Raw genomic sequence first — 25,446 nt, forward strand, 5'->3', positions numbered from 1 at the left:
ACGACAGTCAAAGGAAAGACGTTGATGACGCAGGCGAGGACAACATGCGTCATGTGACTTACTAGCGGCGGCTGCAGCGCTCGGCTGTGAAGGTAACACAAAGGTTTATGTTCAGGTGTTTACCAATTAGCCAAAAGTCTTTTCTAGCGCTATCTACAGGAAGCACAGATTGTTAGCTGCAAATAATGCCGTCAGCATCGCCACGGCAACAGAAAGAGACACGTCAATCGACGCGTCTAGCTCCGCCTTTCATCAAAATCAAGTACATAACTTTGTCTTGCCATACCCTTCACAAGGTTGTTGTCATCGCCATGGCAACATGATTATTTGGTTGCCAGGCAACAATCATGCTTACTTTGTGGGTGGACGTCTTGGGGGTGAAGGGGCAGAAGGCGTCGTCGGCGTCACGCTCGCTCATGCTCTTCATCCTCGCCGCGGCGTGCGTCCTCCTCCTCTCCATGTCCTCCTTCATCCTCTGATGCTCCGCCTGTCGGTCATCAAATTACCATGTGACCTTTCTGCGCAATGTCTCCGACAGGGGGCGTGGTCACCTCCTCCTCTGCGAGCCGCTGCCGCTCCGCCTCCTCCTTGCGTCGCTCCTCCTCCTGGCGGACATGGCGCCTCAGCTCCCGCCTCCTATTCAGCTCGTCAAGCTCCTGCTCCGCCTCCGCCTGCCTCCGCCTCAGCAGCTCCGCCTCCTGGCTCTCGTTCTCCTGGAAGCCTCGATGGATCCTCTGCAGGCGCCGCTCGGCCTCCGCGATGGCGTCTGCCTCACCCTGCTCTCCGGACCTGTGACACGTGCACACTAGTCAGCCACACTTTGATCGACTGCAACAAAAAACTGCAAAACACAGCAGTACCTCAAGTTAAGAATACCTCGACTTAAGAGTGTTTTGAGATAAGAGCAGCCTCTCGGCTTGTTGTTATGCTTTAGCCATTAGTTGTGGAAGCGGAAGATATTTATTGAATTAAAAAAAATAAATCATCAAAAACAACCTCGCAAAGCATTTTGAGCGTATCATTGCTTTTTACAGTATGTTTACACTTAAGTATACAAAAAGTGTATTTACTTAATGCACTTACTGTAAGTACAAACATTAAGTGTGCATGTTAAGCGCACAAAAATAATTGCGCAAAATAAGTGCACCTACTAAGTACACACATTAAGTGCACAAGTTGAGTGTGCAAAAATAATTGCACAAAATAAGTTCACCTACCAAGTGTACATTTTAAGTGCACTTAAGTACACACATTAAGTGCACAAGTTGAGTGTGCAAAAATAATTGCACAAAATAAGTTCACCTACCAAGTGTACATTTTAAGTGCACTTAAGTACACACATTAAGTGCACAAGTTGAGTGTGCAAAAATAATTGCACAAAATAAGTTCATTTTAAGTGCACTTAAGTACACACATTAAGTGCACAAGTTGAGTGTGCAAAAATAATTGCACAAAATAAGTTCACCTACCAAGTGTACATTTTAAGTGCACTTAAGTACACACATTAAGTGCACACGTTGAGTGTGCAAAAATAATTGCACAAAATAAGTTCACCTACCAAGTGTACATTTTAAGTGCACTTAAATACACACATTAAGTGCACAAGTTGAGTGTGTGCAAAAATAATTGCACAAAATAAGTTCACCTACCAAGTGTACATTTTAAGTGCACTTAAGTACACATATTAAGTGCACAAGTTGAGTGTGCAAAAATAATTGCACAAAATAAGTTCACCTACCAAGTGTACATTTTAGGTGCACTTAAGTACACACATTAAGTGCACAAGTTGAGTGTGCAAAAATAATTGCACAAAATAAGTTCACCTACCAAGTGTACATTTTAAGTGCACTAAAGTACACACATTAAGTGCACACGTTGAGTGTGCAAAAATAATTGCACAAAATAAGTTCACCTACCAAGTGTACATTTTAAGTGCACTTAAGTACACACATTAAGTGCACACGTTGAGTGTGCAAAAATAATTGCACAAAATAAGTTCACGTACCAAGTGTACATTTTAAGTGCACTTAAGTACACAATAAGTGCACAAGTTAATTGTGCAAAATCACTGCACTTTCGACACAATTAAAGTCCACTTAACCACTCACACAATAACGACTAACCTGGCGGACTTCCTGGGTTGATTCTCGGGGGATGACCTCACTTCCTGGTGGGCTGTGTGCGTATCGGAGTGTTTGGGATCCTGGACGAGGAAAACTTTGGAGGTGAACGACGGTCTTCTGGTGTCTCCAGTCTCCTTTTGGGCGTCCTCGTCCCTCGTCTCCACCTGCGCGTTGTTATCGTCGCGTATCAGGCGAGCGGAAGACGCTTTGCCGGCGGCGCGCTCTTCCTCTTCGTCCTCTTCGCCTCGGCGGACGACCTCCTGGAGGCGCTGTTGCCTCCGCCTCTCTCGCCGCTGCGTCCAGTCGCTGAAGCCCTCGTCCTCCTCTAAGGAAGGAGAACTGCTGGGCTTGAAGTCGTCCTCGCACCTGGAGAAGCAGGAAAAAGACAGAGTGAGTGCAATCAGTGTGCCACTAAATATTACTTCTGGCCAGAGGTAGTGTGCAATATTATCCTACATCCATCCATTTTCTACCGCTTATCCCTTTCGGGGTCGTGGGGGGTGCTGGAGCCTATCTCAGCTACAATCGTGCGAAAGGCGGGGTACACCCTGGACAAGTCGCCACTTCATCATAGGGCCAACACAGACAGACAACATTCACACTCACATTCACACACTAGGGTCAATTTAGTGTTGCCAATCAACCTATCCCCAGGTGCATGTCTTTGGAGGTGGGAGGAAGCCGGAGTACCCGGAGGGAACCCACGCAGTCACGGGGAGAACATGCAAACTCCACACAGAAAGATCCCGAGCGTAGGATCGAACCCAGGACCTTTGTATTGTGAGGCAGACGCACTAACCCCTCCTCCACCATGCTGCCCATTATTATCCTACAATATAATAAAAACATATCATATATTGTCATTTACACCTGGGCTTTGTTTTGGCAAAATTCATATTTTTGGTCATCTCTTGCAATGTTGGCGTTAATGCACTTTTTGTGTCTTTTTACGCATTGAAACCGTGCGGTGGAGGTATGTGGAGGGGGGCGTGGCCTGCGGGCCTGCCGCGGAACGGGGTGTGCCAGGACCGGCCTCGAAGACAGCGACGGGTGCGTAGATGGCCCAGGTGGGCCTTGCCCTGTCGCCTTTATTAGCAGCAGCCGTGATGAGACGAGTAGTTGGAGTTGGAGGTGGAGGTGCTGCTGGACAGACGCAGAAAAGACTTGTTGCTGGAAAGCAAAAGTCTCGCACCTTGTGAGAACTAAATAAAACAGTGTTATACCCTGAATTCCTGGCAGTGTGTGATGGTCTGAAGAACCCACTCAAGGGCAACCTCTACAGCAGGGGTCACCAACGCGGTGCCCACGGGCACCAGGTCGCCCGTAAGGGCCAGATGAGTAGCCCGCTGGCCTGTTCTAAAAATAGCTCAAATAGCAGCACTTACCAGTGAGCCGCCTCTATTTTTTAAATTTTATTTATTTACAAGCAAGCTGGTCTCGCTTTGCTCGACATTTTTAATTCTAAGAGGGACAAAACTCAAATAGAATTTGAAAATCCAAGAAAATATTTTAAAGACTTGGTCTTCACTAACTGACAAAGAAACAGATAAAAGATTTGGTGTCCAGTTCAAAGTGTGACATGATTTATTTAAAAATTTGAGAGTTGACTTTTGTATTTTACATGAGTTATTATTTGTACAAACATGGTGCAAAGTAATTCATGATTTGTTAAACAATGTTAGTGGCTAGCTCAGGGGTCGGCAACCCAAAATGTTGAAAGAGCCATATTGGACCAAAAATACAAAAACAAATCTGTCTGGAGCCGCAAAAAATTAAAAGCCATATTACATACAGATAGTGTGTCATGAGATATAAATTGAATTAAGAGGACTTAAAGGAAAGTAAATGACCTCAAATATAGCTACAAATGAGGCATAATGATGCAATATGTACATATAGCTAGCCTAAATATCATGTTAGCATCGATTAGCTTAGTCATGCAGTGACCAAATATGTCTGATTAGCACTCCACACAAGTCAATAACATCAACAAAACTCACCTTTCATGCACAACGTTAAAAGTTTGGTGGACAAAATGAGACAGAAAAAGAAGTGGCATAAAACACGTCCTAGAAAGTCGGAGAAAGTTATACATGTAAACAAACTACGGTGAGTTCAAGGACCGCCAAAATTAGTAGGACAAAACGGCGCTCGCCAAATACTCAAATCAGTGAAGCATGTTTAATATAAACTGTGTGCTTTGTAACAATTAGGGAGGCTTGTGTCATGTTTGTCCTCCTACATAAACCATATTAAAACAAAAAATAAATGTTTTCCCCCTCATCTTTTTCCATTTTTCAAACATTTTTTAAAAAGCTCCAGAGAGCCACTAGGGCGGTGCTAAAGAGCCGCATGCGGCTCTAGAGCCGCGGGTTGCCGACCCCTGGGCTAGCTAGTTAAAATGGGATATTGTGATTTCACAAGACTGTCTTAGAAGTGATCATTTGAAAATGTTCAATTTGAAAAATGTGCACTTAGTGAAAATGTAAAAATAAAGTGTTGCATATTGATATTTATCTGTTTCTATATATATTTACTGTGAGAAATCATTAAGATGATCAGTGTTTCCACAAAGATAAATATAATCAATTATTAATAATAACATAGAGTTAAAGGTAAATTGAGCAAATTGGCTATTTCTGGCAATTTATTTAAGTGTGTATCAAACTGGTAGCCCTTCGCATTAAGCAGTACCCAAGAAGTAGCTCTTGGTTTCAAAAAGGTTGGTGACCCCTGCTCTACAGTGATCAAAGGTGAAAAGTGTCTACAGTGATGGTTCACAGTTCGGGGGTGGTCATGGTAGCTGTCTTTTATTCAAAAGATAAAAGTAAAAAAGGGATAGCTGGGGGAGCTAGCATTCACAAGTTAGCGTTCACAAGCCTGATGGCCTGTGGGTAGAAACTGTTTGTCAGTCTCGTAGTCCTGGATTTCAGGCTCCTGTATCGTCTGCCTGATGGTAGGAGGCCAAAGAGACTGTGCTGGGGGTGTGTACTGTCCTTTATGATGTTGTGTGCTCTCCTGGTGGTCCTGGTAGAGTACATGTCCTGTCGTGAGGGGAAGGCTGCTCCTGATATGTACTGAGCAGTTTTAATCACTCGCTGGAGGGCCTTCCTGTCCTTAGCAGTGCAGTTTCCATACCAGACCGTGATTGAGCTGGTAAGGACACTCTCAACCGTACTTCTATAGAAGTTGCTGAGAATTTTGGGTGGCATGTACAGTCGCTGCTGGGCTTTCTTTATTGTTTGTTGGGTGTTGTGATCCCAGGTGAGGTCCTTGCTGATGTGGGTCCCGAGGAATTTTAAAGGTTTTCACCCTGTCTCCCCTATGTACAGAGGTGTGTACTGTGCACTCCTTCTCCGTGGGTCAATAATCATCTCCTTGGTCTTAGCTGTGTTCAAGGAGAGATTATTATCCTGACACCAGGCCACCAGTTCCGCTCCCCCGGTGATCAGTCCGACGACCGTAGTATCATCTGCAAACTTGATGATACTGGTGTTGTTCTGGGAGGCCACACAGTCGTGTGTGAAGAGGGTGTACAACATGGGACTCAGCACGCAGCCTTGGGGGGTCCCTATGCTTAGAACCTTTGTGCCCGATGTCTGGTTGTCGACTCTGACTGACTGGGGCCGGTTTGTGAGAACGTTCAGGACCCAGTCACAGAGAGTCGGTGTCAGACCAACAGTGAGGAGTTTAGCAGTGAGTTTTTGTGGGATGACCGTGTTAAAAGCAGAGCTGTAGTCGATGAATAATAGCCTGGTATAGATGTCCTTGCCCTCCAAGTGGGTGCGGGTGGTGTGGATGATGGTGTTAAAAGTATATTTAACACAATATATTGCAAACATTTATATAAGCTAACAGTTAGCATGCCCCAGGAATCACAATCTGTAGTTTATATTTTTTGTTCATTTGGCTACTTTTTAGTTTGACGTTGCTTCATTTAGAATGATGGAAAATCTAAGAAAAAAAATCTGCCATGTGACGCAGTGACGTGCGGTCACTAGAGGCAGGTGAGGCGGGGCCTCACCTGCCATCATGGAAAGAAAAAAAATGTAAAAAGAAAACAAATTAATTAAATTGTTATATGTATCCAGTGATTATACTATAACGTTATTTTCCGTTTAACTTCACCAGTTTTAGATTATTTTTATTCAAAATCGCTGAATTTTCACATTTGCCGTTCAAATACTGAGAAGAGACGGTGCGGTGAACAGCAGCCAGTTGAGGCACGTCACTGCGTTGTGCCTCAACATGGATTGCGGACTCGGCTAACTGCTGGCCTGCTGTGCAGTGAGACCGTATTGCTATATGAATTATATTATACATTTCCATAGTTTAGTTAGCTGAGGTATATAATGTACAGTGTATTTTGTCAACAACTGTATGTGTGTAACGTATTTCTTGTGCTGAGCAATCGTAAAACTGCTACGAAGACGCACTGTGTGAGGCTCGCGTAACCCCGCCTCCTGGTGACGGTTATTGCACCTCCGCCGCAGACTGCACCCCCCGACCGGAGCGCCACACCAACCAAAGCCCACACCCAAACCCTCCACGTGCAAGACCGAATCCACCCGAAAAAAGTCACTTAACAAGAAGCCAAAAAGTGCAAAAACAACATTGCTCACGCCGGAGGAGCCGTGAACGACTGCAGGGACACAACATTAGGTACACCTGCAGACTGCAGCACGAATTTCATATTTCATTCATTCACAACTCCTCCAACACCAACACCACTGTTCCCGCACTTATAAGTAAAGGTAAGACCATAATAACGTTTTTTTTAATTAAATGTGCTTTTTTGTGTGCTACAGTTTGTATGTGTAAAGTTAAAGTTAAGTTAAAGTACCAATGATTGTCACACACACACTAAGTGTGTTGAAATTCGTCCTCTGCATTTGACCCATCCCCTTGCTCACACCCTGGGATTTGAGGCGAGCAGTGGGCAGCAGCGGCGCCGCGCCCGGGAATAATTTTTGGTGATTTAACCCCCAATTCCAACCCTTGATAACCCGTTAACTGCTGCCAATCAAATAGTGAATAAGATACTCTTTAGGGTTCATATGTTTGTAAATCTGACTGTGATGAAGTCAGTGCCTCACCAGCCATCAACCTCACCGCACGTCACTGATGTGACGGTATGCTCCGAAAGAATAACAACAATGTTTCTGTGTTTACATGCTTTAAGCAGCTTCCTCCGGTAAACATGGACATTTTCTTTTTTGCCACTGACAACTAAGTTGTTATGACGCACATGTGGAAGTTGTTGGCAATCATTTGCACATCTTGTTTAATGTCAAGTGTGTTGTATCAGAGGAGGACGTGCCTTCCACCAGATGCTGAAAGTAAACTGTTTCATGTTCGCGACAAACAACATCCGTCAAACACGCCGAGTCATGACCAGTGGAAGGTCAGGTGAAGGTCAATGCAGTGCAAACTTTTACATGGTGTTACAGTCCTGCCTCTTAGCTTAGCGGCTAATCTAATGCTGGAGCCCACGGGTGTCAAACTCAAAGGCCACCTACTCAGGAGCGACTTAACACATTGCCGTAAAATATCAAATATTGTTATTTAGCTCATTCACGTAAGAGACTAGACCAGGGGTCGGCAACCCGCGGCTCTAGAGCCGCATGCGGCTCTTTAGCGCCGTCCTAGTGGCTCTCTGGAGCTTTTTAAAAAATGTATGAAAAATGGAAAAAGATGAGGGGAAAAAAAATCTATTTTTTGTTTTAATATGGTTTCTGTAGGAGGACAAACATGACACACGCATCCCTAATTGTTACAAAGCACACTGTTTGTATTAAACATGCTTCACTGATTCGAGTATTTGGCAAGCGCCGTTTTGTCCTACTAATTTTGGCGGTCCTTGAACTCACCGTAGTTTGTTTACATGTATAACTTTCTCCGACTTTCTAGGACGTGTTTTATGCCACTTCTTTTTCTGTCTCATTTTGTCCACCAAACTTTTAACGTTGTGCATGGAAGGTGAGTTTTGTTGATGTTATTGACTTGTGTGGAGTGCTAATGAGACATATTTGGTCACTGCATGACTGCAAGCTAATCGATGCTAACATGCTATTTAGGCTAGCTATATGTACATATTGCATCATTATGCCTCATTTGTAGGTATATTTGAGGTAATTTAGTTTCCTTTAAGTCCTCTTAATTCAATTTATATCTCATGACACACTATCTGTATGTAATATGGCTTTTAATTTTTTGCGGCTCCAGACAGATTTGTTTTTGTATTTTTGGTCCAATATGGCTCTTTCAACATTTTGGGTTGCCGACCCCTGGACTAGACGTATAAGATTTCATGGGATTTAGCGATTAGGAGTGACAGATTGTTTGGTAAACGTATAGCATGTTCTATATGTTATAGTTATTTGAATGACTCTTACCATAATATGTTACGTTAACATACCAGTTGGTTATTTATGCCTCATATAACGTACACTTATTCAGCCTGTTGTTCACTATTCTTTATTTATTTTAAATTGCCTTTCAAATGTCTATTCTTGGTGTATTTTATCAAATACATTTCCCCAAAAAATACGACTTATATGTTTTTTTCCTTCTTTATTATGCATTTTCGGCCGGTGCGACTTATACTCCGGAGAGACTTATACTCCGAAAAATACGGTAATTTTCTTTTTTTCCACTTTGAAAAATAGCCTTTAAATTTCATTATCTAATAATACAACAAATATTATCATTATTTAAAAAATGTTTGTCAAAACAAAAATGTATATTTAATCAATCAATGTTTATTTATATAGCCCTAAATCACAAGTGTCTCAAAGGGCTGCACAAGCCACAACGACATCCTCGGTTCAGATCCCACATAAGGGCAAGGAAAAACTCACAACCCAGTGTGATGTCAATGAGAATGACTATGAGAAACCTTGGAGAGGACCGCAGATGTGGGTTTTTCGCTGACCGGCCATAAAGCAAATAGTTTTCATTAGACACATGCAAAGAAAAAAGAAAAAGTGTATTATTGTTTGTGCTATGGCGCCATCTTTTGAACGAGTTCATTCACTGCAGGTAAAGCTGGGTGAATGTGAATTCCCGTTGTTTAAAGCTTTGATCCGGAAGTAAAAGTGCCGTTCCGGCTTCTAACCGTCCATAGCCTTTCTATTTGTATGGATTTTTCATTCATCACTCCAAGCAAATTTCACAATATAACAATTCTTACTTACTAAACCGTCCCATGTGTGATGTCTGTAGGAGTGTTTTCAAGCATATTTGTACGTGCTATCGTAATATGACGACGCTAGCGTCGTTAGCATTAGCTAACATGCTAACACGTTTACGAGTGTCTGTGTTAGTCTTATTAACTTACAATGTTGTATTGTTTCAGTTTTACAAATCCCTCACTAAATTAACAAAAACGTCACCGTGGAGTTATTGAGTCTGTTTAGCTGACTGGAGAGCGAGCTTGCGCAGCAAGTGGGTCTGTGACGATGACTTCTGTTTTGTTTGATCAGCCATTTTACTGCCGTGTTCCAGACACCGTTTGGAAACAATTAAGGAATGTAAATAAACATTTACAAAATATTTTTGTGTAAATAACTAATTTCACAGCGTATATAGTCTGGAAAATACTTTAATAAAAAATAAAAAATAATTAAATAAAAAATAGTTGTAAAAAAAACTTTCAAACTAGGCATGTAAGATGTATTTTTTTCAAGCTAATACCCATACAGATGACTTCCTGCTTCTCAAGAACAATACCAATAACCAATTCACTTATCTATATTTATTATTTTCTACATGTAGTTGGTTTGATGTGTTGAATCACAATGTTGTTTTTTTTTCCATCTCCTCGGAACCTAGGCAGAACAAATAACACGCAAATAATATCGGCCTGCCGATATTATCGGCCGATAAATGCTTTAAAATGTAATATCGGAAATTATCGGTATCGGTTTCAAAAAGTAAAATTCATGACTTTTTAAAACGCCGCTGTGTACACGGATGTAGGGAGAAGTACAGAGTGCCAATAAACCTTAAAGACACTGCCTTTGCGTGCCGGCCCAGTCACATAATATATGCAGCTTTTACTCACACACAAGTGAATGCAATCCATACTTGGTCAACAGCCATACAGGTCACACAGAGGGTGGCCGTATAAACAACTTTAACACGGTTACAAGTATGCGCCACACTGTGAACCCACACCAAACAAGAATGACAAACACATTTCGGGAGAACATCCGCACCGTAACACAACATAAACACAACAGAACAAATACCCAGAACCCCTTGCAGCACTAACTCTTCACGGACGCTACAATATACACCCCCCGCTACCACCAAACCCGCCCACCTCAAAATTAGGCATAATAATGTGTTGATTCCACCACTGTACAGTATATATCGGTATCGGTTGATATCGGAATCGGTAATAAAGAGTTGGACAATATCAGAATATCGGATATCGGCAAAAAAGCCATTATCGGACATCTCTAATACATCCATCCATCCATTTTCTACTGCTTATTCCCTTCGTATTAATTTCAAAAAATAAATATTTTAATATTAAATAAAAATGTAAAATATGAAATATAATATAATATATATATATATATATGTATATATATATATATATATATATATATATATATATATATATATATACATATATATATATATATATATATATATATATATATATATAAATATATATATATATACATATAGGTGAAATTAAGACGAGTTAGTAGCCCCATGGCCATCAGGGATGCTGCTGACAGGTTAATGAGCACATGAGAGTCTGCTTAACGAGACAACACCTGCCACCTGGATTGCGATGCCATGACGACACGTCCCATCGTTGTGTTTATGCTAGTCATCACCAAGGAGAATGTTCCGCCTGCTTCTTCCTCTCGAGCTGCAATTTTTTTAAAACATGAACCCCACCGCCCTGTTAAAAGATGAACTTCAAAACAAAAGACTGAAAACTGACCGCAGTCACGCGCTTGGTGGAGGAGGCGGGGCTTAGCAGGTACAAGGTATAATTAGCAGTCAAAGGTTTGACATGAAGGATGCCATGATGTCAACGTTCTTCAGCACTTGTGTAAGCAACACAACAGCTGTGTGTGTGTGTGTGTGTGTGTGTGTGTGTGTGTGTGTGTGTGTGTGTGTGTGTGTGTGTGTGTGTGTGTGTGTGTGTGTGTGTGTGTGTGTGTGTGTGTGTGTGTGTGTGTGTGTGTTCACCTATGTTGATGACTTACATGTCATGCTCCTCTGCCGGCGCTGAGTCGCTGTTCCTGCGACAGGACGTCTCGCGAGCTCGCCGCCGACGCTCTCTCTCCACTTCCTGTGCGTCTTCAATGCTCCTCTGCGCTGTCAGCCTAAGGTTACAAAGGATAGAGGTCAAAGAATTACTCATTAGCGCCACTTCCTGTCCATCCTGACCCTTTTGTCGGCCTGACTTCCTGTCGAGGGGAAAGTGAGGACAAGGAAGAGATGTGGCCAGGTTGGCGCGCAGCTGCGTGTTTGTTTTAAAGGTGTGAAAGCGCCACACATAACCAACGGGCCTCAAAGGGGTCAGGGAGAGTAGACTTTCAAAATAAAAGCCTTTTTCTTACATCCAGCAATATCATAAGTGAGTGAGTATTTATTCTCTTGTATAAAAGCCACTGATGCACTTTGATGATGTCATCTCACGCCAACTAAACAAGGTAGCAGCCCCTACTAGCTAGCTAGCATCACTAAATGAAGGTAGGAGGCAAATGCATGTATATATACATATACACATACATACACATAAAGTATATACATATATTTATACACACACACACATATATATACATATATATGTATATACATACATATATATATATATATATATATATATATATATGCATACATACATTTACATACATATATGTATATAAATATACATATATACATACACACATATGTACATATATTATATATACACAGTATGTATATTATATATATACAGTATACTGTATACACAGTGTATATAGATACAGAGTATATACACGCACAGTATATTATATATACTGTATATATATTAGCAATACAGTATATATACACACACAGTATACATGTATATATATATACATACATACACATATCCATATATACTGTATAATTATCCATTTATATAATTATAGACACACACACACACACACACACACACACACACACACACACACGCTGTTGTGGTCAAAAGTTGACATACACTTGTAAAGAACATAATGTCATGGCTGTCTTGAGTTGCCAAACATTTATACAACTCTTATTTTTTTGTGATAGAGTGATTGGAGCACATACTTGTTGGTCACAAAAAACATTCATGAAGTTTAGTTCTTTTATGAATTTATTATGTGTCTACTGAAAATGTGATTAAATGTGCTGGGTCAAAAGTATACATACAGCAATGTTAATATTTGCTTACATGTCCCTTGGCAAGTTTCACTGCAATAAGGGGCTTTTGGTAGCCATCCACAAGCTTCTGCTTGAATTTTTGACCACTCCTCTTGACAAAATTGGTGCAGTTCAGCTAAATGTGTTGGTTTTCTGACATGGACTTGTTTCTTTAGCATTGTCCACATGTTTAGGTCAGAACTTTGGGAAGGCCATTCTAAAACCTTAATTCTAGCCTGATTTAGCCATTCCTTTACCACTTTTGACGTGTGTTTGGGGTCATTGTCCTGTTGGAACACCCAACTGCGCTCAAGACCCAACCTCCGGGCTGATGATTTTAGCTTGTCCTGAAGAATTTGGAGGTAATCCTCCTTTTTTATTGTCCCATTAACTCTCTGTAAAGCACCAGTTGCATTGGCAGCAAAACAGGCCCAGAGCATAATACTACCACCACCATGCTTGACGGTAGGCGTGGTGTTGCTGGGATTAAAGGCCTCACCTTTTCTCCTCCAAACATATTGCTGGGTATTGTGGCCAAACAGCTCAATTTTTGTTTCATCTGACATCACATGGACAAAGATAAGACCTTTTGGAGGAAAGTTATGTGGTCAGATGAAACTAAAATTCAAGCAGATTCTTGTGGATGGCTACCAAAAGCGCCTTATTGCAGTGAAACTTGCCAAGGGACACATCGCTGTATGTATACTTTTGACCCAGCAGATTTGCTCACATTTTCAGCAGACCCATAATAAATTCATAAAATAATTTCATTAATGTTTTTTGTGACCAACAAGTATGTGCTCCAATCACTCTATCACAAAAAAATAAAAGTTGTAGAAATTATTGGAAACTCAAGACAGCCATGACATTATGTTCTTTACAAGTGTATGTAAACTTTTGACCACGAATGTATATATACATATATACATATAAACAGAAAAAAAATGTGGACATTCGGACAACTTTATACTGTTGTCTTTGGTGACTCACGTCAGTCTAAGTCCCCTTTTAATCATGTCGTTAGCTCACGTAATGTCTGATGAAAGGTGATGACAAGTTCAATGCAAGTCGTGACAGGTTCAAACATGACATCATCCTGCTGTGTCTGATGACATCGTCCCTACGTTCCACCTTTTTCACTTCCTTTGCGCCACAAAGACAACAAGTGCAGACACGTTGGAGAAAGATGAGGGATAAAAAGGCCCAATCCACAAAGGCATGCTTGTAAACAACCACAATGTACGGTACGGGGCATCCTCAAAGACTTTATGACACTGTTTATAGTTTCTCTTTGACCCAGTAGTTCCGCTAAAGTACACAGAAAACCCTTATTTTGTGTGTAAGTTCAATAACAAGTACTTGCTGATGCAATGTTTTTAAAATACATCTATGTGACAGGAGAGGAGGGGAAACAGGAAGAGAGGTGACAGGAAGTCCATGCAGACAAGTTGGCAGGGCAGAGGAGGGCGGTTGTTTATACTACCTGTCAATCAATCAGATAAAAAAACATTCCTGAAGCTTTTACTATCACTGCGACTCCCACATCGTTGATGACATCATCACTCTGACTTTGCTGCAGGAATCTAAACATTCCATCAGCATGATGTCTCCTGCTGTGTCGCCACGGTAACCAGCAGCCGTAAACCCTTTAACTGTGTCACACAGTGACGTCACTGTTGCTTGGCCCCGCCTCCCAATGCCAGCCGGGCTGTCAATCAAACTATGACTCAATGTGAATAATAATGATGATGATGATGATATTATTATGTTAACACGAATGATTCGTGTCGATGACATCATGCTGACTCAGCATCAACTGTCCGTCATCTTTACTTCAGTACTACTTTCACATGTACTAATACAGTAAAATGCAATGCATGTATGTACAATATTTGACATGTACTACTGCAGTAAAATACTATAGATGTATGTGCAATGATTGACATGTACTACTGCAGTAAAATACTATAGATGTATGTACAATGTTTACTTACAATGCTCTTACTACTACTACTACTAAAACTACTAAAATACTACCACTACAAGCCACTACGTAATATTACCTAATACAACTACTTCAGTACTAGTACTACTCAATACCAACTACAACTACTACTGAACTACAATAACACCTATAGTACTACTAATAACTGCAACTACTAAGTACTACCTACTAAAACTACTGCAATACTAAGTAATACTTCTAAACCTACTATAGTATTGTATCTATACTACCTACTACAACAGAACTATTATTATTTAATACTACTTCAAATACTATTACCTAATACTAATTTACTACAGCTACTACTACATTACTACAACTACATACTAATACGTCTTACAATAACTATTACAACAACTACTACTTAATATTGCTTAATACAACTACCACAATACTAGTACTACTAATACTTAATACTACTTACTATGACTAACACATTATTACTACCATTACTTAACTATAACTACTACATTACTACTACATTACTAGTACTACTATACAACCACTACGACTACACTACTACTTGACTTCAATTACTATTATAGTACTACTACCACAGTACATTTACTACTACTCATACTACTGCAAGTGCTGCAGTACTACTACAGTACTACTACAACTATTATACTTCTACTACTACACTATTATGAACTACTACACTACTATAACTACTTTAGCAATACTACTACTAAATACTACCTACTACAACTACTACATTACTACTACTTAATATTAACTACAACTATTGCTATTTCTATGGTACTACTACTAATTACATATACTACTTAATACGAACTAGTACTACTATTACAATACTACTACTATTACTACACTACTACAGTAATACTGGTACTACTATTACTATACTTCTACTATTACTATACTTCTACTACTAATACACTACTACCACTACTCCAGTACTCCTACTACTACAACAGCACTAATACTACTATTACAGTACGACTACAATACTTCTACAGTACTACTGCTACTACTATTACTATATGTCTACTACTAATACACTACTACCACTACTACTACAGTACTACTATTACTATACTTCTACTACTAATACACTACTACTACCACTACTAGTATTATTATACTTCTGCAACTAATACACTACTATCGCTACTACAGTAACCCTACTTCTACAACAGTACTAATACTACTATTACAGTACTACTGCTATTACTATACGTCTACTAATACACTACTCCTACTACTACTACTACTACTACACTACTATTACTATAATTCTACTACTAATACACTACTACAGTATTACTACAACTACTACAGTGCTACTATTACTATAATTCTTCTACTAATACACTATTACAGTATTATTACAACTACTACAGTACTACTATTACTATACTTCTACTACTAATACACTACTACCACTACTACAGTACTACTATTACTATAATTCTACTACTAATACACAACTACAGTATTAATACAACTACTACAGTACTACTATTACTATACTATTACTACTAATACACAACTACAGTATTACTACAACTACAGTACTACTATTACTATACTTCTACTACTATTACTATACTTCTACTACTAATACACTACTACCACTACTACAGTACTCCTACTACTACAACAGTACTAATACTACTATTACAGTACTACTACAATACTTCTACAGTACTACTGCTACTACTATACGTCTACTACTAATACACTACTACCACTACTACTACAGTACTACTATTACTATACTTCTACTACTAATACACTACTACTACTACTAGTATTATTATACTTCTACAACTAATACACTACTATCGCTACTACAGTACCCCTACTTCTACAACAGTACTAATACTACTATTACAGTACTACTGCTATTACTATACATCTACTACTAATACACTACTACTACTACTACTACAGTACTACTATTACTATAATTCTACTACTAATACACTACTACAGTATTACTACAACTACTACAGTACTACTATTATTATAATTCTTCTACTAATACACTACTACAGTAGTACTACAACTACTACAGTACTACTATTACTATACTTCTACTACTCATACACTACTACCACTACTACAGTACTACTATTACTATAATTCTACTACTAATACACAACTACAGTATTACTACAACTACTACAGTACTACTATTACTATACTATTACTACTAATACACAACTACAGTATTACTACAACTACAATACTACTATTACTATACTTCTACTACTAATACACAACTACAGTGTTACTACAACTACTGCAGTACTACTATTACTATACGTGTACTACTAATACACTACTACCACTACTACAGTACTGCTATCACTATACTTTTACTACTAACACACTACCACCACTACTACAGCACTATTACAGTACTTTTTCTACTAATAGACTACTACAGTACTACTACTACTACTACAGTACTAATGTAGTTGATGCAGGAGAAGACTCCCTGAGTTGACCTTTGATAAGGAAGTACTTTCCTTGTGAGCGCACAAGCTTCATGATGCCATCTTCACAAAGCTGTCAAGGAATCGAACCTGTGGCACTTTTGTCAACATGTTGTTCTGCGAGAGGACCGCAATCCTGCTAAAACCACAATGACCCAAAACCTGCCCAGTAATCCCCCATCGGGGAGGGGGAGAAGGGGGGGCTCAGCGGGTGTGGGAGGAGGTGAGGCTGATAAGGTCGCAGGTTCAAAACGTGCATTGAATATTTCATCATCATGATAATAATAGTAGAAGTTCTTCAGGAGAAAGGAATTGAACCAAAAGTTCACCTGATTAGCTTCTGAAGACCTTGTTTGCTGGAGTTTCTCCTCAGCAGCGCGTTGGACATCTTGTCTTCTTCAGGTCTTCCTTTTGAGTCCTTCAGGTCTTCTTCTAGTCTCCTTCTTCAGGTCTTCTACTTCTTCAGGTCTTCTCCTTCTTCAGGACTTCTACTTATTCAGGACTTCTACTTCTTCGGGTCTTCTGCTGGTCCTCGGTGCCCACAGGCTGAAGACAGTGTTGTTGCGGTTGCGCTGGCGGTCCAAACGCTGCCTCTTTTGTGTCCTACTTGCTCCCGTGCCGGGCTCGTATTTGGGAGAGTCGGGACCCTCCGACAACACCTCCCTCTCCTGTGAGTCATCTCCCCTCCCCCTTTTGGCCCACATGTGCTTCTCATTGAGCATCCTTCTGCTTTTTTCCCTCCATGACGGTCATGTGGTCTCCGCCTGTGTTGGGGGGGGGGGGGGGAATGAAAGACGATTCTCTCACACTGACCCCCCCCCCCTACCCAAATCCCCCTTCTGTGGCCCCCCCCCCAACATTTTAATCTGCCTGCGATGAAAAGCAGACACTAAGAGAAAGTGTTTATTGTTTGTTGTGTGAGGCTTTGTTGTCGCTAATGGTTGCCACGGCAACAGCACGCTGCTTTCAAGTGGCTCGTTTTTCTGTACGCCTTCTTACACGACCATTAGCGAGAAACTTGTCCGACAATTGAAGTTGTCCTAAAACGTCCAACGTTCAAACTCTTATCGTGCATATTTTTGTCATCTTTTTACACTTGTTCGACAATAAGCAATGTGAAATATTAACGTAGCTTTTACGTTGTCCACAACCTAACAGATTAATTCGGTTTGAATCATTTCTATTTACATTACAAAAAATGGAACAGCGTGCGGAAATTAAATAAGCAACTACTAGAGATGTCCGATAATGGCTTTTTTGCCAATATTCCGATATTGTCCAACTCTTAATTACCGATTACAACATCAACCGATACCGATATATACAGTCGTGGAATGAACACATTATTATGGCTGATTTTGTTGTGATGCCCCGCTGGATGCATTAAACAATGTAACAAGGTTTTCCAAAATAAATCAACTCAAGTTATGGAAAAAAAATGCCAACATGGCACTGCCATATTTATTATTGAAGTCACAAAGTGCTTTTTTTTTTTTTAACATGCCTCAAAACAGCAGCTTGGAATTTGGGAGAGCATGAGGAGGTTGAGGTGGGCGGGGTTAGCGGGGGGTGTATATTGTAGCGTCACGGAAGAGTTAGTGCTGCAAGGGGTTCTGGGCATTTGTTCTGTTGTGTTTATGTTGTGTTACGGTGCGGATGTTCTCCCGAAATGGGTTTGTCATATTTGGCGCATATTTGTAACAGTGTTAAAGTTGTTTTTCCGGCCACCCTCAGTGTGACCTGTATGGCTGTTGACCAAGTATGCTTTGCATTCACTTGTGTGTGTGAAAAGCCGTAGATATTATGTGATTGGGATGGCACGCAAAGGCAGTGCCTTTAAGGTTTATTGGCGCTCTGTACTTCTCCCTACGTCCGTGTACACAGTGGCGTTTTAAAAAGTCATAAATTTTACTTTTTGAAACCGATAATTTCCGATATTACATTTTAAAGCATTTATCGGCCGATAAAATCGGCAGTCCGATGTTATCGGACATCTCTATCTTCGACAATAAACAATGTGAAATATTCACGTAGCTTTTACGTTGTCCACAACCTAACAGATTCATTCGGTTTGAATCATTTCTATCTACATTGCAAAAATGGAACAGCGTGCGGAAATTAAATAAGTAACTACTGTAAATTCCGAACTGTAAGCCGCTATATTTTTTTCCTAGGCTTTGAACCCTGCGGATTATGAAAACGGTGCAGCTAATTTATGGATTTTTTTTTGCTGACGGTCATAATGCAAATATTTAAAAAAAAAAAAACAAAGACACTGAAAAGGTGTGTTTTGTTTGTGCTATGGCGCCATCTTTTGGGCAAGTTTGCTCACTGCAGGTGCTGCAGTGTCCTTCTGTTTAGAGCTTTACAACCGCAAATAGAAGTGGCGTTTCTTCTTCAAACCGTCCATAGCGTTTTCTACTTGTATGGATTCTTCATTCATCACTCCAAGCAACCTTTGTAAGTTTTACAATATAACTAAAACAATTCTTACTTACTAAACTGTCCCATTTGTGATGTCTGTAGGAGTGTCAACGTCAACGTGGAGTTATTAAGTCTGTTTAGCTGATTGGAGAGCTAGCTTGCACAGCTAGTGGGTCCATGACGATGACTTCTGTTTTGTTTGATCATCTGTTTAACAGACACCGTTTGGAATCAATTAAGTTATGTAAACAAACATTTATAAATATATAAATATATGGGAAAAAACTTATTTCCCTAAAATTTAGTGGGTGCGCTCTGTAGTCCGGAACATAAGGTACTTATTAAAATGTGATTTATTATTTCAATTATGAAATACCTCATTCATTCAGTCGTGAAATACAAAAATATCAATTCACATCCGAATCCAATTCCAATTCTGAATAAATTCATTATTTTCAATAATCAATGTTTTTCTTTATTTACATTTTTTTCACAAAAACATTTTTAAAAAGTTGTTGTCTAGGCCATCTGCATGCTTACTTATCGCATGTATACATCATGTATACATCATGTATACATCATGTATACATCATGTATACATCATAAGTAGGGATGGGTATCGTATACAGTACCAGTTCCCTGTACCTGGCAATCGATACCCAATTGTACCAATTTTCGGTACTTTTGTGTGTGTCAATAAATTGTAATTGTTTGATAATAAAATGTTGTATTTTTAATGTAACATTTATTATCACTTTTCTTTGTCTAATTTGCAATGCAGTTGCACTTCCAAGACATTAGATGGCAGTACTGTGTAGGCTATCTATGATTTGTTGTCTTTTCCATGTGGTATGTTGCGCCATACAAAGTCTTTATACTGTAAGTATTGTGCCTACTACAAACCAGCTGTTTGATTGTAAGATTAATCTTTGTTATATATATTCATGTTGTGTTTTTATTTCCCTGCCTTCTCTTGTGTTGTGATGTGTTCCCGCAGCTCATTAGTCTCCAGCGAGAGGCGGACACTAAGGCACACCTGCAACCTATTTCCACCGAGGACTATTTAAGCTCACCTCCCACAGCTGGCTCTTGTCGGTCAATTTATCCTGCACCTTCCACGTGCACGTGCCTGCTTCGCCTCGTCAGTCCTGGTATGTTGTTTTTCCTTAGTCCTGTAATTCCTAACGTTGTTGTGTTTGTTTCCTAGCCTCCTTGAGGCAACAAGGACTTTAGCCTGTGTTTTAGTGTGCCCTGGCTTCTCCCCCTGCCGACCACTGAGGAACCTGTTTCATTTAAGTATTCATGGTGTGCACTAGTGATGGGTTGATGAGGCGTCATGAAGCGTTTCGACACATTGCAAAACTGTATTGATACTGTGTCACTAAATACTGACATCTGGTGGACATTAAAAATCCCTACAAGCAACCTATGGACCGACTCAACTGACACTGATTTTATGACCTAGGACAGTGGTTCTCAAATGGGGGTACGTGTACCCCTGGGGGTACTTGAAGGTATGCCAAGGGGTACGTGAGATTTTTTTTAAATATTCTAAAAATAGCAACAATTCAAAAATCCTTTATAAATATATTTATTGAATAATACTTCAACAAAATATGAATGTAAGTTCATAAACTCAGTGAAGCACAAGCTCAGGTTTGTCACTAAAATGTCTGTCAAAAAGAACTGTGAAAAGAAATGCAACAATGCAATATTCAGTGTTGACAGCTAGATTTTTTGTGGACATGTTCCATAAATATTGATGTTAAAGATTTTTTTTTTTGTGAAGAAATGTTTAGAATTAAGTTGATGAATCCAGATGGATCTCTAATACAATCCCCAAAGAGGGCACTTTAAGTTGATGATTACTTCTATGTGCAGAAATCTTTATTTATAATTGAATCACTTGTTTATTTTTCAACAAGTTTTTAGTTATTTTCATATCTTTTTTTCCAAATAGTTCAAGAAAGACCACTACAAATGAGCAATATTTTGCACTGTTATAAAATTTAATAAATCAGAAACTGATGACATAGTGCTGTATTTTACTTCTTTATCTTTTTTTTTTCAACCAAAAATGCTTTGCTCTGATTAGGGGGTACTTGAATTAAAACAAAATTCACAGGGGGTACATTGCTGAAAAAAGGTTGAGAACCACTGACCTAGTATATACAATAATATAAACCAAGTCATTGTATTTCATTTAGGATTATTTCATAACTTCATTTAAATAAAAATATATGTTTTGTCTTTTTTAGATACAGTCAATAAATAATGTGAACATGTATCATAACATGGAAATCTAAGAGAACGTGTTGTGAATGAGGATGCTTGTGGACCTGGAAATTATTATTTATGTTTTTTTTACACATTTTTATTTAAAAAAAAACCCAGTTTTTCCAATGTATTCAATTTTAGACGCTTTCTCTTCTTAGTTATTATTTCTCCGGCTGTAGAAAAGACCCGCTCACAGGGCACAGAGGAGGCGTCAGTGCGACACAGTTCGCGTATCGGTCACGTGACCAAAACAGCTCATGATCGGTCACGTGACTTTCTAAAAGCGGTACGCGCACCGACACAGGGTTTCGCTCTATGAGCTCGACGCATGCGCCGATGCATCGGTGTTGCCGGACCCATCACTAGTGTGCACTTTCTGCCCCATTGCTTTTTGTTACACTTTTTGGACTCATTAAATGTATTCCCTTTTTGTTATTCAAACTTGCCTCTCGTCTCTGCATCCCGGGGTCACCCCCTTGACCAGTTCCTAACAATTCATTACTAAATTTGAGAGTATTGAAATCGCCGTGTAAAATCGCTAATGCTAATCATAGCCTGTCTATGGTAAATCCAATGTATTATCATTTTTATATTAAATAATTTATTGGGAGAAATCGGTTTGAATCGAGTTGTTGTAAGATTCACGTCCCTAATAAATGCTATTTAGTCCATTATTGCATGAATGTATTGCATTTGTGACCGTTTCAATTACTTAATGACATGCATTTTATTTTATGGCATTTTTTTATTCAATTAAATGTAACTGCATTTTTATTTCGGGCAATTGTGTATTATTTTGCAGATTTTTTTTAAGTTAGCTATTATTCAATGTATTTATCTTCTGCATTTTGTTTCACAATCACAGTAAAAGGAGGTGCTAATTAAGAATAAAACTCTAATCTGCAATGCAACATGAACAAAATGAAATTTGTGAAAGTCACCCATCAAAGATGTGGAGGGCGAGATCAGCGATCTGATTGGTTGAACCACAGTGTGAGTTGCTAAAAGTCTCACACTCATATGAAATAGAAAAATATCCACAGTACGTGCCTGGTCGCCATGACGACACTGCCCGCCGTCGCCTGGAGTCACTCCACTCCTGCTGCTCGATGACGACGACAACAACAAAAAAAGGCCGCCTCCACGCTTTCATGTCCCGACACGTAAACAAGCACCTGAACGTGACCTCACTGCTCAGACGGGCATGTAAAAAAAAAACTGGTGGAGTTTTACGAGTAAGCAAACAAAAGAACACAAAGAGGTTTTATATACAAATGGTTGATTTATATAGGCTAGTAAGGTAAAGTCTTGTACCTGACACCTCTGATGAAGGCTGCAGAAGCAAGATAGCCGAAACTTGTCAGGTACAAAACTTTACCTTACTAGCCTATATAAATCAACCATTTATAAATACACATTAGTAGGCTAAATGAACCTCTTTAACAAAGAGGTTTTAGTTGGTATCAAATGTCAGGAAGTAACTTTCCGACTGAAACAGCCTCTCCTTGCCTTGTTGACCCCGTGACCCACCAAGTGTTCCGACCACTCAGAATCTCTCATCACCTGCACGCCCCTCCCCCGCCTGACACTAAAATCTACCTCCTGGTATTTGCTTTTTACTGCACTTTGCTTGTTGGAATGATGATCTACATCACAGGTCCCAAAACCATCTACGTAGATGGATAGATATTTATATGGAGCGGCCCCCAAGTCAAAAAGTATAAAAAGCATATATATATATACATACACACATACATACATACATACATATATATATATATATATATATATATATATATATATATATATATACACACACTATATTGCCAAAAGTATTTGGCCACCTGCCTTGACTCACATATGAACTTGAAGTGGCGTCCCATTCCTAACTCATAGGGTTCAATACGATGTGGGTCCACCTTTTGCAGCTATTACAGCTTCCACTCTTCTAGGAAGGCTGTCCACAAGGTTGCGAAGTGTGTTTATAGGAATTTTCCACCATTCTTATTGGTGAGGTCACACTTGTTTAGTGGAGAAGGCCTGGCTTTCAGTCTCTGTTCTAATTCATCCCAAAAGTGTTCTATCGGGTTCAGGTCAGGACTCTGTGCAGGCCAGTCAAGTTCATCCACACCAGACTCTGTCATCCATGTCTTTATGGACCTTGCTTTGTGCACTGGTGCACAGTCATGTTGGAAGAGGAAGGGGCCCGCTCCAAACTGTTCCCACAAGGTTGGGAGCATGGAATTGTCCAAAATGTTTTGGTATCCTGTAGCATTCAAAGTTCCTTTCACTGGAACTAAGGGGCCAAGCCCAACTCCTGAAAAACAACCCCACACCATAATTCCACCTCCACCAAATTTCACACTCAGCACAATACAGTCCGAAATGTAGCGTTCTCCTGGCAACCTCCAAACCCAGACTTGTCCATCAGATTTCCAAATGGAAAAGCGTGATTCATCAGTCCAGAGAAGGCGTCTCCACTGCTCTAGAGTCCAGTGGTGACGTGCTTTACACCACTGCATCCCACGCTTTGCATTGGACTTGATGGTGTATGGCTTAGATTCAGCTATTCGGCCATGGAAACGCATTCCATGAAGCTCTCTGCGTACTGTACGTGGGCTAATTGAAAGGTCACATGACGTTTGGAGCTTTGTAGCAACTGACTGTGCAGAAAGTCTTTGCACTATGCGCTTCAGCATCCGCTGACTCCTCTCTGTCAGTTTACGTGGCCTACCACTTCCTGGCTGAGTTGCTATTGTTCCCAAACTCTTCCATTTTCTTATAATAAAGCCGACAGTTGACTTTGGAATATTTAGGAGCGAGGGAATTTCACGACTGGATTTGTTGCAAAGGTGGCATCCTATGACAGTTCCACGCTGGAAATCACTGAGAGCGGCCCATTCTTTCACAAATGTTTGTAGTAACAGTCTCCATGCCTAAGTGCTTGATTTTATTCACCGGGCCAAGTAATTAGGACACCTGATTCTCATCATTTGGATGGGTGGCCAAATACTTTTGGCAATATAGTGTATATATATATATATATATATATATATATATATATATATATATATATATATATATATATATATATATATATATATATATATAGTGTGTATATATATATATATATATATATATATATATATATACTTACTGTATGTATATATATATATATATATATATATATATATATATATATATATATATATTTATTATACACATTTTAAAATAATAAGTAAATGTTTTAAAAGGACCGGGAAGATATTGTTTCATGAAATATAAAAAAATTAAATAAAGAGCTGGGAACATCTGCTTGAGTGTCAACAAAGAGACCACACACACACACACACACACACACACACACACACACACACACACACACACACACACACACACACACACCTTGTGCTGATCCTCCACGGCGTGTTCCCCAGGACAACGGGAGCAGCAGGTCATGTGACTCGTGTGGAATGTGACCTGCGGTGAGTTTCATACGAGGAACCATGAATCGTATGATCGTCACGCTGCTGGGACACTACACTCCACTTCTTCATGCACGCCCCAGCGGCCCTACCAAGGTGGAAAGAGGCCATCAGAAAAGTTTATGAACCGTCTTTAGCAACACATGATTAGGTTCTACTATTTGGAGCAAATACAAGTACTAGATACTTAGTAAAATAATACTCAACTGTTTGGCTGTCATATCTACAGTGTATCTAACAATTAGGAGATTTAATTTGCCAGCACCAGG

At 39.7% G+C, this 25,446-nt stretch overlaps 1 protein-coding gene across 3 annotated transcripts in view; it reads right to left on the reverse strand.

The window, feature by feature from the left end:
• lsp1a (lymphocyte specific protein 1 a) overlaps positions 1-25,446 on the reverse strand; it is a 54,476-nt gene that overhangs the window by 11,993 nt on the left and 17,037 nt on the right. Inside the window, exons 4-8 of one of the 3 annotated variants that reach the window (XM_061924713.1) lie at positions 25,098-25,265; positions 11,357-11,476; positions 2,124-2,489; positions 552-789; positions 356-487 (exon numbers count right to left, since the gene is read on the reverse strand). In XM_061924713.1, coding sequence (XP_061780697.1) covers positions 356-487; positions 552-789; positions 2,124-2,489; positions 11,357-11,358 — 738 coding nt within the window. In that variant the 5' untranslated portion in view covers positions 11,359-11,476; positions 25,098-25,265. Of the gene's footprint in view, positions 1-355; positions 488-551; positions 790-2,123; positions 2,490-11,356; positions 11,477-17,320; positions 17,731-25,097; positions 25,266-25,446 lie in introns of those variants that run through there. The other 2 variants (XM_061924711.2, XM_061924712.2) reach the window with 2 other exon arrangements.

Source organism: Nerophis lumbriciformis, linkage group LG29, assembly GCF_033978685.3.
Source record: "Nerophis lumbriciformis linkage group LG29, RoL_Nlum_v2.1, whole genome shotgun sequence".
NCBI lineage: Eukaryota > Metazoa > Chordata > Actinopteri > Syngnathiformes > Syngnathidae > Nerophis > Nerophis lumbriciformis.